Source organism: Rhodamnia argentea, chromosome 6 (genome assembly GCF_020921035.1).
Source record: "Rhodamnia argentea isolate NSW1041297 chromosome 6, ASM2092103v1, whole genome shotgun sequence".
Taxonomy (NCBI): Eukaryota; Viridiplantae; Streptophyta; class Magnoliopsida; order Myrtales; family Myrtaceae; genus Rhodamnia; species Rhodamnia argentea.
Genome location: NC_063155.1, coordinates 13911043 through 13922949, shown reverse-complemented (window position 1 = coordinate 13922949; position 11907 = coordinate 13911043). Strand labels below are relative to the sequence as shown.

At 40.1% G+C, this 11907-nt stretch overlaps 1 protein-coding gene across 1 annotated transcript; it reads left to right on the top strand.

Annotated features, from left to right (window-relative positions):
• Positions 1-706: 706 nt before the first annotated feature.
• On the top strand, positions 707-6087 carry LOC115754370 (transcription factor UNE12). Its single transcript, XM_030693369.2, has 6 exons — positions 707-1197; positions 2997-3116; positions 3613-3678; positions 4372-4437; positions 5160-5237; positions 5364-6087. Exons 1-6 carry the CDS (start codon positions 838-840, stop codon positions 5592-5594), a joined length of 921 nt encoding a protein of 306 aa, XP_030549229.1. The 5' UTR covers positions 707-837; the 3' UTR covers positions 5595-6087.
• The last annotated feature ends 5820 nt before the right edge of the window (positions 6088-11907 follow it).

Genomic DNA, 11907 nt, shown 5'->3' with positions numbered 1-11907 from the left:
AATTGACTTCCAATTAGAAAAATCATGAACTTCGCTGAAGTTGTCGCGATCGGACCATCCAAATCAGAGGCACGATTTTTTTGTGATTCGATGTCCGATTGAAGCAAATTGGGCATTAGGGTGCAAATTCGAATTCTATCCAAAATACAAACCCGCAGAACAATCGAAACAATCAAGAGCAAAGGAAGGTCCAAAATGATCCAATTCCCTATGACCTATAGTGAACTCCCGCCATAGTTAATTATCCCGACGAACGCCACCCCGTTTTGTATAATTTGATCGAATTTTTTACTCGAGTCAAAATCGGTCAAACTCAAATAAGACTTTGTAGGTAAAAATGATGTCTACAATGGGACCCTGACTCCATTAACGTAAGTTCTTGAAGTAAATTTCATGTTAATGATGGAATTATTCATAATAGTTACATAATTGAGCCTCCAATTTTCTTCTTTATGAATGGATTCCGGCTGAGCCCGGACCAAACCAATAAATGCTATGCGGGCCAATGTTTTGGGCCGAGTTAAGCTAGGGCGGTCCGACCCGTTTTATGTCCAAAACCGACAAGTTGGGACGATCCGACCCGTTTTGAAGAATAAGCAATCAGAACAGGAGCTGCCGGGAGGGGCAAATTCCGTAATAAAACTGAAAAGCCGACCCTTTTGCGTAAGGGGGGCCTCTTTTTAACGGAGCATAAAGCCACTTCCATTTCGTCGTCCTTTCTTTCTTCTTCCTCTCGTCTCTCTGCGTTCAGCGAGCGAACGAATTCCCCTGAGCTACCTCCGTAAACCCTCGCTTCAGCTCTCGGTGGCGGCACGTAGATGCTCCCCTCACTCGCTCATGGCGAACAATCCGAACGAAGCTCCCGCCGATGAGTTCCTGGAGCACCTCCTCGGCCTCCCGAACTTCGCCGCCGCGGCGGAGGCCGGCCTGGCTCCGGGCGACGGAAGCGGCCTCTCCGTGACCGCCGCCCCCCCGATGATGCTCCATCTCGGCTCCGGCGACGGCTCCGGCCACATGTCCGCCCTCGGCGGCGGAGGGGGAGCGGCCGCCGGCGGAGGATACCACGGGACAGTGTTCCCGCTGGGGCTGAGCTTGGAGCAGGGGAAGGGAGGGTTCCTGAAGCCGGAGGACGCGTCCGGGAGTGGCAAGCGGTTCCATGAGGAGGTCGTCGATGGCAGAGCTTCGACTGTTAAAAACGTAAGTTGGGTGTCAAAATTAGACTCTCTGTGCAAATTGTTCTCTCCTTGTTAAGCTCTGTTCGGCAGAATAGAGGTTGAAGAGATGCAAAAGAGTGATATTTCTCGCTGCTCTCATTTTTTCGAAGCTATGTGGAAAGGAATGGTTCAAGCCTCTGGGGGTTGAGTATTGTTCTTATTTGGCCAAGCTGGTGATTTTGCTGTTGTAGAATACGTTGATTTATGGACGACGGACATCTCGGCAGTTTTTTAGTCGACGCATGCTTGTTTGTTAATAATTTCTTTGCAGAAATCAGAGTTTATCTTCTTCTTTAAGTATGGGGAGTTCAAGAGAGTTCATACAAACTTATACGATTCTGATCATCTCTAGTCCAGCTAAATAGCCGCACATACTCGTTGCCTTATAATTTCAAGTATCGTGCCCCATTTTTTTAATGGAGTTCAAAGGTGGAGAAGTAATTATTCTTTCTTGTTTGCGTTCTACTTTGTCCAAACAGTTGTACTCCCTGTTTCCCAACTACCTAGATGTTCGCCAATGGCATCTTCTAATGTTAATCATTAGCTGACTGATCGCCATGCTCGATCTTCTGCTTAATTCAATTCAGCGGCTTCCTATTATGTACCAAGTTTCTGTGGGGAGGATGGTTATAAAAGTTACACTTAGGCAGAGCTTTCATAATTCCATACTTAGGTGCAGATAGAGCTTTCAAATCTTCTTATATTTGATGATTTCATAGTTCGACTGTACTCTTTCCTTCCTACATGCATGACGCCTGCTCATCAGACTGCGAGGCAGAGAGCAGCTGCTACTAGACAGAGATCTGGGGAGATGGGTGCACATGGTAAATTCTTACCAGTCAAGAATGGAGTAGAAAAGCTAGCCGAACGTTTAACTTGTCTTAAAAACTTAATAGCATGAAGTGTCCTGGATCTTTTGATTGTTCTTATTGAATTCCAATCTGAGTGAAAAGGAATTGTCTAGCAAAAGTCACAGGGCTCCTCCGATTACAAGTAGAAGCTGCAAGGGATAAGGTAACAACGTTGTGAAATGATAGAACCTAGTAGGCTAAGACCAAGATCAAACTGATCGAGCAGGATGCAGAGCATGACGGCTCTGGTGTCTTAAAAGATGTTTCTGTCTGTGCTGTTTTCGGTGATTTTCTCCTTGGCTCATGTATATGTGGGTAACAATATCAAATCATTAGGAGGAGTGAAATTTCAAGATGGAAAAATAAAATTATATCTTGATAAGTGTTACAAGTAAAGGGAACTGGTTGAAAGCATTATCATAGCAGTACCTTTATTTGAAGGCTTTTAGAGAGAATCATCTACGTTTAATAGATCGTGTTGCATTCTGCGTTTTCTTATCATGTGCTAAATTGTAAAAGAATAGACTATGTTGGAAAAGGTTTTGCATGGTTGGAGCATTGTGCAATGTAAGCACGTGTTTATCTAATTCTGCACCTATGTTGTATTTCTATATTCAATGTGTGATCCGAAAGAAATGTTTCCTCACTGTTAAACCTTCTTAGCAAATATTTGTCACTGATTTGACAGTCCTCGGCTGTAGTATAGTTCTATTGCCTTGTTTCCCCCAAGATTTCTTGTCTTCTCTTTCTGTGTTTTTTTTTTTAATCTTTTGGGCTCTGATCTCCCTCCCTCTCTCTCTCTCTCTCTCTCTCTCTCGCTCTCTCTCTCTCTCTCTTGCTGGTGCATTGTCAAGGGCATGAAGTGCTAGTAAAAGGTAGTTCCTTCTCGTACAACTTTTTGTCACAATTTCCTGACAAGTTCCTTTGTCAGGTATTCCATGGACAACCAATGCCCAACCCTGTTCCTGCAGCACCACATCCACCAGCGATGCGCCCGAGAGTAAGGGCTAGACGAGGACAAGCTACAGATCCCCACAGCATTGCTGAACGAGTAATTACTATATTCACTCACAATATGATATTGAGCCGTCTGAGTATGAACTTACTGAAAAATGCATTATGACCTAATCAAACTCTGATATAGCTCAGAGACTTTTTTCTTGTACGTATGGAAGGTTTGGGTTGTCAAAGTTTACATTTATTCAGAATAGTTCTGTCCTCTGGGATATTTTATGAAGCGAACCATTCTCTCTTAACTTGAGTTCATCCAGCCACAGTCTGTCATGCATGCTTGTCGATTATGGATATAAGGTCCACAGGGACTTGTGCGCATATGCTGTTATACAGCTGATGGGATTCTAATTATGAATCTGTGAGGTTGTCAGGAACGACAGGACAGTTCCATAAATGTTTGTCTTTAAGTTAGTGAACCTTGCTTCTATAAGTTTAGTCTTGGAAAGAGATGCGTCCATCCACTCTGCTTAGAATTTTGCACATTCACTTTATTGTGGGAACTGCGCCAACATTGGTTTATTATTCTTCTGCAGTTGCGGAGAGAGAGAATAGCAGAAAGGATTAGACAATTGCAAGATCTGGTTCCAAGTGTTAACAAGGTTGGTATCTCTGTTCTTAGATCAGTAAGGATCTAAATCCTGGGATCCATGCTCATTCTTCAGTATTCTTTTCCACCTCTCGGTATGTTTATTGTTTGCGTTTGGTCTCTGTGCTTTTAGAAAGGATAGAGGTGGTGTCCTGTAATGAAGACAAAAATACAAAAAATAGAGGGAGTTCTTACATTGAAGTTATGATGCCAAATCAGTCTAAGAGCTTTCTTAAGAAATTAAAAAAAAAAAAAACCATTGTTGGCTTGAAAAAGGGATAAAGAGATAAGACTTGGTGGGTTTTGTACTTTGAGTGGTAAATATCAATTGGATCAAACCCGATACTCATTGTCTTTTGTGGATAGCTCAAAAGGTTTTTGCTTTTAATTTATTGTAATAGCTAAAGAGATCCGAACATTATGGAATGGGTTGTCATTTATGATGCGTTTTCTTATCTTCTTGTTTCACCAAGCTTCGCCTAGTGTCATATACTTCTTGAATTTGATTAATTCAAAGTTAGCTCTATATCTTCCTTCTTCTTTTGGCCTCTCTTTGCATTATGCAAGACAGGAAAGTTCTTTATGCTGTTCAGAAATAAGTAATCTCACCAATTTCACTACATATTTCTCGCTGATTATTGCGTCTTTTTCAGCCTGGACCGTATACATATACGCTAATTTTTTATCAATTGCTTTGACCATGCAGACAGACAGAGCTGCCATGCTTGATGAAATCGTGGACTATGTGAAGTTCCTGAGGCTCCAAGTTAAGGTATACTAGGCATGATCTTTCATTTAATAATTCATGTTCCTTATAATGAGATTTCGTGAGTATTTTCTCTTTTTGTCCATTGAGCTCCACATGTTGAAACTTTAAACACCGATTTCGTTGTCTAATTTTTGGTATTTTTTTTTTATGGTAATATCTCTCTTGAGGATCACTTCCAATTGTGGTTAATCATGCACTTAAATTGTGTTTTCTCATGTGGCAATGCTTTTTGGGCTGAGTAGTGGACTTTACTTTGTTAAAGATTGATGTGATTCTTTTAGATTACCCACCTTTAACCAACTGTAATCCCTCTTGAGCTACTGACTTGCCCTTTTACACAGTTTCTGAGCTAACTTGCTTTAAAAGTATAATTTGGAGAAGTACCCTCTGTCTTTTGAGTTTTGAGTGATAGTTCAGGCATTGTATCGGAAGTTCTCGGGAGTGAACTTTTCTCTTTGCTTGATGCTGCGTAAATGGAATTGGAATCAATTAAGCATGTTTTCTTTTTAATGCGAAATTCCTTTTTTGAGTTGCTCAAGTTATTTCCAAACTGGTATTTCAAAGATATGGTGTATGACATTTCTTTTAATAAGGACATGTATTAGTACAACTTTTGCTGTGTCATGTGAGCCACTTGATGGCCTATTTATGAGTTGTCAATGGCGGATTGATGATGCAGAATTAGTTCAAGAGCCTGAGTATTTTTAATTTAATTACCTGTTCAGGTTTTGAGCATGAGTAGATTGGGGGGAGCTGGTGCAGTGGCACCACTTGTGACCGACATCCCACTATCGTCAGTCGAGGTGACAAATTTTTTTTTTGGTCCAAAGTCGAGGTGACAAATTAGAAACTAACAACATTGTCATGATTGTCTCTTTATCTCATGATGAGCTTTTGAGGCATTCTACTCACCTTTTTTTGCAATTTAGGAAGAAGGAGGTGAAGGCGGAAGAAATCAACCGGCCTGGGAAAAGTGGTCGAACGATGGCACGGAGCGGCAGGTCGCTAAGCTCATGGAGGAGAACGTCGGGACCGCGATGCAGTTCCTTCAGTCCAAGGCCCTCTGCATCATGCCAATCTCTCTAGCCACCGCGATCTACCAGACGCAACCCCCCGACACCTCCTCCCTCGTCAAGTCTGAAAGCAATCCTCCGTCCTAGACCGCCACAACATGGGCAACGCCCCTTTTTCTCGGTCCCACCTACGACTCAACTAAATGCTCCTTGGTCCCCGATTTAGTTTGTTGCAGTGTGTTTCTGACACCTTCGAAAACCCAGTTGATGGTCCCTCCTCAAATTGCAATCAAAGTCGGATGCCATAGCCGTTAGCTTTTTCCACCCTTCTCTTTAATCTTTTTGCCCGGACAGGGTTCAATGTCAATGCCTAATAAAATACTAGGTGGCCCTTCATGTCTTGCCAAGTTCAACTAAAGGAGATATATTCAAACCCTCACTTGATATGCTCTCACTCTCTCTACCAATTCGTGGGTTTTAGTGGAGAATGATGTGAGCAACTTTAAAGTGGGTGGGGGCTCTTGTTTTTCTTAGTAGTGGGTCGTGGGGCCTTGTAAAAGGGATTGGTTGTGTAAAGTACCATTTGTATAATGTAATGCTTAATGAGTTTGTAGAAAGGGAATGGATTGCTTGGGTAGAAGAAAAGGAGAAATGGATAGAAACGTTGGTCCTTTCACCAAGTGTTCTTTGTCCAAATGGGTTTTGATACTGCTATTGCCCTGCTTTCTGGTAGCCTGATGAGGGGCGCGTGGGTGGGATTTGTTTTCCGATAAAGTAATTTTTGCTTGCCTTTTCTTCAGGGAAAGATTTCTTCTGGGTCATTATTGGGCAGGTGAAACCTTGATAAAAGACGACAAAGATGGGGGTTGTTGAGATTTTCTAGGGTTTTAAATTGATGGATGGTTCGATTCATTTCATGGAGGAGCATTCAAGTTCGGTCCCTCCCCTTCACTCTCGAAAATAATTGAGCATGACTCGCTCGCTGTGAATTTGACCACTTTGGGTCGATTCCCACTCTGATTGAAGCATGCGCTTTGTAATAGAAGAAATTACCGAAGAGATTAATGGTGGGCACTAAGAATCGAATTGCGTAAATCTCTAGTGTCTTCGTCATTTTTATTAATTTCTCTGATAATCTCTCTTTCGTGAATTTGACTTGAATTGCACATTTAGGATGATGAAGTGCTAGTACAATTGCTGAATACACCATGATGATTGGTCTAGTGATGAACAAGTCGCCTATTTCACAAGTTCAATTCATATCGTGAGTGATCTTTGTAAATCTCTAGTGTCTTCGTCATTTTTATTAATTTCTCTGATAATCTCTCTTTCGTGAATTTGACTTGAATTGCACATTTAGGATGATGCGCTAGTACAATTGCTGAATACACCATGATGATTGGTCTAGTGATGAACAAGTCGCCTATTTCACAAGTTCAATTCATATCGTGAGTGATCTTTGGAAGGCTCGCGCTTTGTTGCCAACCTGCACTGTATCTCTCATAGAGAGATTTTCTAGCGGCTAGTTTTCCCTGTTTTTTTCCCGTTTGGTTATGGTGATAGGCTCTCTATAATAGAAACTGAACATTTCATAGAGGATGTAAATCTTTATAGTAATGCTCAAAGGAGGCCGCTAGCGTTGGTAGTCTCTCTCCACTTTTTAACTTTTGGGGAAAAAAATTTGTGCGACTACAATGATAGCCATAGCAATAACCAAATTATATATTTCATGGCTTTTCTATTGTTAATCAAGGTATGCTTGGAGTGGCACTTATTATTGATTTTTCATCATTTAGGGTGCTTTATTTAATATTAAACATCTAGAATAATTAGAAAATTGCACATGTGCCTTTTAAAAGATTTTCATAATTTTTGAAATTGATATGACTTTTTCCATTTTGGCAAAAAAGACTTAAATATATATAACATTATAAGTAAACACTGTACGAAAGTTATGGCACTCGTATTGTCTTTATTCCAAATTCAAATGATGCTTTGTTGCATTCAAAAAGCCAATCAACTGAGATTTTTATTTTAGAAAAAAAAGAGAGAAGAAAGTGACGATTAATTCTTCTTGTTTCAAGAGATTAACCAAACAACTTGATCACTATATGATTATTTGATTATTCCAATTTTCAATCATTGTCAATATTAGATTATGTTGATATATCTTGAATTAATTATGGGCTTGGGCCAACATTAGGGTTTGAGAGTAGTAGTATAAATATTGCTCTTTCTCGAACTATTATGAGTAGAAGCACATTTTAAGCCGTATTTTGTAATCCTTGATTTTATAGTGGATTTCGCTTCTCCTCTCCCCGTGGTTTTTCCCGCAAGGGTTTTCACATAAATCATTGTGTTCTTTTCTTCTTCTCAGTTTTAATTTCGTTTTAGTTTCCGCATTGTCAAAACAATCTAGTATCGTAGTCTTAGGGTTTTTCGATCTTTTGGTAATTGATTCAATTTCAACAACGAAATTTGATATTGAGAAGTTTGATGGGAGCGGTAGTTTCAACCTATGACAAGTTCGTATGTTAGTTGTTCTCATGCGGTAGGGCTTGAAGAAAACTCTATTTAGTAAAGGGAAGAAACCGAAAACTACGTCGGATGAAGCGTGGAAAGAATTGGATGAAAAAGATTTGTCCATTATTCAATTGTGCCTCACAAATGAAGTTTTGCAGGAGGTACTAGATCAAAAAATAGCTGCAAGTTTATGGACGAAATTGGAGTTATTTTTCTAACAAAGTCTCTCAACAATTGTAATTTTTCACTTTTCATATGGCTGAAGGTATTTCTCTTAAATCTCGTATTTCCGAGTTCAATGCTCTTATCTCTAAATTAATAAGCATTGATGTTAAGATTAAAAATGAGGATCAAGCTCCTTTATTGTTAGTTTCACTACCTCCATTTTATAAGAATTTTAGAGAGACCATGATTGTTAGTAGAGAAACTATTGATTTTGAAGATGTCAAGACTATTCTCGCTAAATAAGCGAAACTTGATACAAAGTTGACTTTTGAAGGCAATAACAATCATGAGGCTGGTTCAGTTGCTCGGGGAAGGTTTGTTGAGAGAAGCAATAGTAGTAGGAGCAAGTCAAAACCAAAGCATAGAGATATGATTTGCAACAATTGTAAGTCTCCGAGGCATATTAAAAATACATTGTTTGAAATTGAAGGCAAAACAGCAAAGAGAAAATAATTTGAATCAACAAAAACAAGGGAATGTCAATCGTCATAACAATTGCAACTACCAAAATAGACAAAATCGGGTAAAAGAAAATCCCGCTCAAGCTGATGCTGCTAAAGAAGAAAACGAAAATTGGCTATTGCTTGCAGACGATAAAGATAAATTCTATGATAGTTGGATTCTTAATTCAGTCTGTTCGTACCACATGTGTCCTAATCGTGATTGGTTCTCTACGTACAAAGAATATAATGGTGGAGTTATTTTAATGGGTAATAATGCTAAATGCAAATCAGTTAGGATTGAGACTATTACTATTAAGATGCATGACGGCATGATCAGAACCTTAGATAATGTCAGACATGTTCCCGATTTGAAGAAGAACCTAATCTCTTTGGGTATACTTGATGCTAGCAGTTGTAGATTTACTGCTGAAGGTGGAGTTATGAAAATTATGAGAGGTTCACTTTTGTTGATGAAAGTGCTAAAACCTGGCACTTTGTATCACCGCTTAAGCACGATTCATCGGGTTCGATTGCGGTCTCATCCGATATGAAAGATTCAAATAATACTAAATTATGGCATATGATATTAGGCCATATGAGTATGAGAGAGATGGAGGAGCTCGATAAGGGAGGCCTTTTGTGTGGTCAAAAAAGTGTAAAACTGGATTTTTGTGAGCATTGTGTTTTTGAGAAACATAAAAGAGTCAGTTTCAAAACAAGAATTCACACAACAAAAGACTCTTTGGAATATATTCATTCTGATCTTTAGGGGCCTACAAAAGTTCCTTCCAAAGGTCTTGATTCAGTTATATACTATGACATCCCCGACCCGACCCTTGTGCCCATAATAGGAAACTTAAGCTCCTTTAGGGCTCTCGGTCTCTTGAATCCCTCCAAGAGCACTACAGTTTTATGCTGTTTATAAATCGAGATCATACGAGGATCGTAAATTCGCGACGTTGCGGGGAATGACATGTGGTATCCCGTACACTTTGTTCTCAAAATCGACCATTAATTGTTTTCATTCTTATCAATGATTCGCATGCGGAAGCAATTTCATTTTAAGCTTTCGATCGCTTAAAAATCTAGGGGAAACATTTATGAGTAATAATATGCTTCATCTATCCATATCATTTACATCAAACTATATCGATCTACAACATATATACGCATCATAACATGGCTCCATTTAGGTTCTCTACTTTGGGATGGTAAAATGTCCCAAAAAGTTGCCTTCGGCTTCCAAAAACTCCTCCATGTAGATAAGGTCGCCTAGGCTACACGCCATCCATCTTCATGCTATACTTTTTCTCAATCACAAGAGCTTCATCTTCACTTTGCTTTTTAATCTACATGTGGTAACCCTCGTCCACCCATATGGTAATCACGTAGTGCCTAAGAGTTACTTCTTATTTCACAGCCACGACATTAATACAATAAACTTCTACGGGCATAATAATACTGAAACGAGGAGGGGGTGTTGACACCCGATTTTTAATCATTTTTCCTTTAGTTTTATTTTCCAAAATTCACTAAAAATCCACAAAAAATCAAAAAAATTAAAAAATCAACATTGGAAGCCTTGGCCAAGCTTAAGGAGCCAATTTGGAACAAAAAATAATTTTTCATATTTTTCACATTTTTTAATATTTTTAAAAAATAGGAAAATACTTGAAAATTCATAAAAAAAAATACCTCACGAGGTCGCAAAAGTACACAGAAATGTTCAATATTTTTCTTTTAATTCCCTTTCAACATTGACCTCAAGAAAAATTGAAAATTAAGTTCAATTTTAGGTGTTCTTTCACAACGCCTAGGGTTGAATTTCCATAAAAAATACCATTTGAGTCTTTTTATTTGCAATTTTTGCATATTTTAGGTCTAAACATTCAATTGCAGTCCCTTTGAACCTCAATTTGATCAATTACACCATCAATCGCACGAATTGCACAGATTGCACAAAATCCCCAAATTCTTTGCAATTTAGTCCCTCAACTTGCCAATTTCTGAAATTACTTTTAATTGAGGGACTTTCGTGGCAAAATTGGACTGTCCCCCTAGGTTTTCATACATTTCAAATCAAATGGCATAGGTCTCATAGTCCAATTTAATCGAATTGACACTCAATTGAACATTTCCCCAATTTGGGAATTTTGAAAAATTTGGGGCTTCTGTGTAAATTGATGGGAAATTTTGGACAAAACCACTTTTCTAGATGATATTCATGCTCCTAAGTCCAATTTTGAGGTTTAATTACAAAAATTCCCCTTCAATTGTGGTTAATTTTGAAATTTTTGGAAGTTTCATTGTCCGAACCGGTTCAGATCGGTCTGACCGTCGGTCGGACCGGGCTGAACCTGATGCCGGGAATGATATCGTCCTCTTCACAGAATACTCGCGACGATGAACAGTGAATGGCATGATTTGGACGATCAAATTGACAGGCCAATTGGTGATAATCGAAGCAATTAATTTAGGCGTTTTGTTCCCCAGGTTGATACGCGTTGATTGAGCCAAGTATCAAGATCAATGGCCGCCGGAGGAGCTCCGGCGAGCCGATCAAAGCCACGGCAACGTGAAAAAGTCAACAGCCCGCAAATCAAGTGCAATTCGCGCGTAATTGACATCGTCGGAGCACCAAACGGAGTCCAACGGAATTGCATTCCGTTCTTGACGCCGTTTAGACCATTTGGCACACTTGAGCACGTGCGGAGGAAGCTCAGCCGGTTCACACCCGACACGCGCAAATTCGAAAATTGGGTATAAATAGCCGAGAAGGTTCCGGAGAGAAAGGGAGGCTCATTCGTGTTCGTTCAATACCGTAATAGAGAGAGAAAGAGAGAGAGGTAGAGAGAGAAACTCTCGTGCTAAGCTTTCGCCCGAGCTTCGAGGACAAGCAGTAAATCGCCCGGCTGGTCACCTCGGGTCGAATCGAGACGTCGGACCACCTCCAGAAGCTCGCTGGTGCTTCCAGAAGACGATCGCGATAGTTCAATCGGATCAAAACCTTCGAAACCGGTAAGTCGTTCTTCCAATCTAAGCTCTGCTCAACCATGGCACTACACTGATTCATGCACGATTCTCGCAATTGTTGTGTGCGTTTCTGCCTTTGAATGTTGCTGACCACAATCGCAACCTTTCTCTGCATTGATTTTGCCCGAGTCGCCTCAATCGAACCTCCAACATCTCGCGGTCCGGTCGATCTTCGGCCAAGCTATTCTAGCGACCGCGGGTTCGATCCGAACCCGAGGTAAGTATTCCGAACTTGC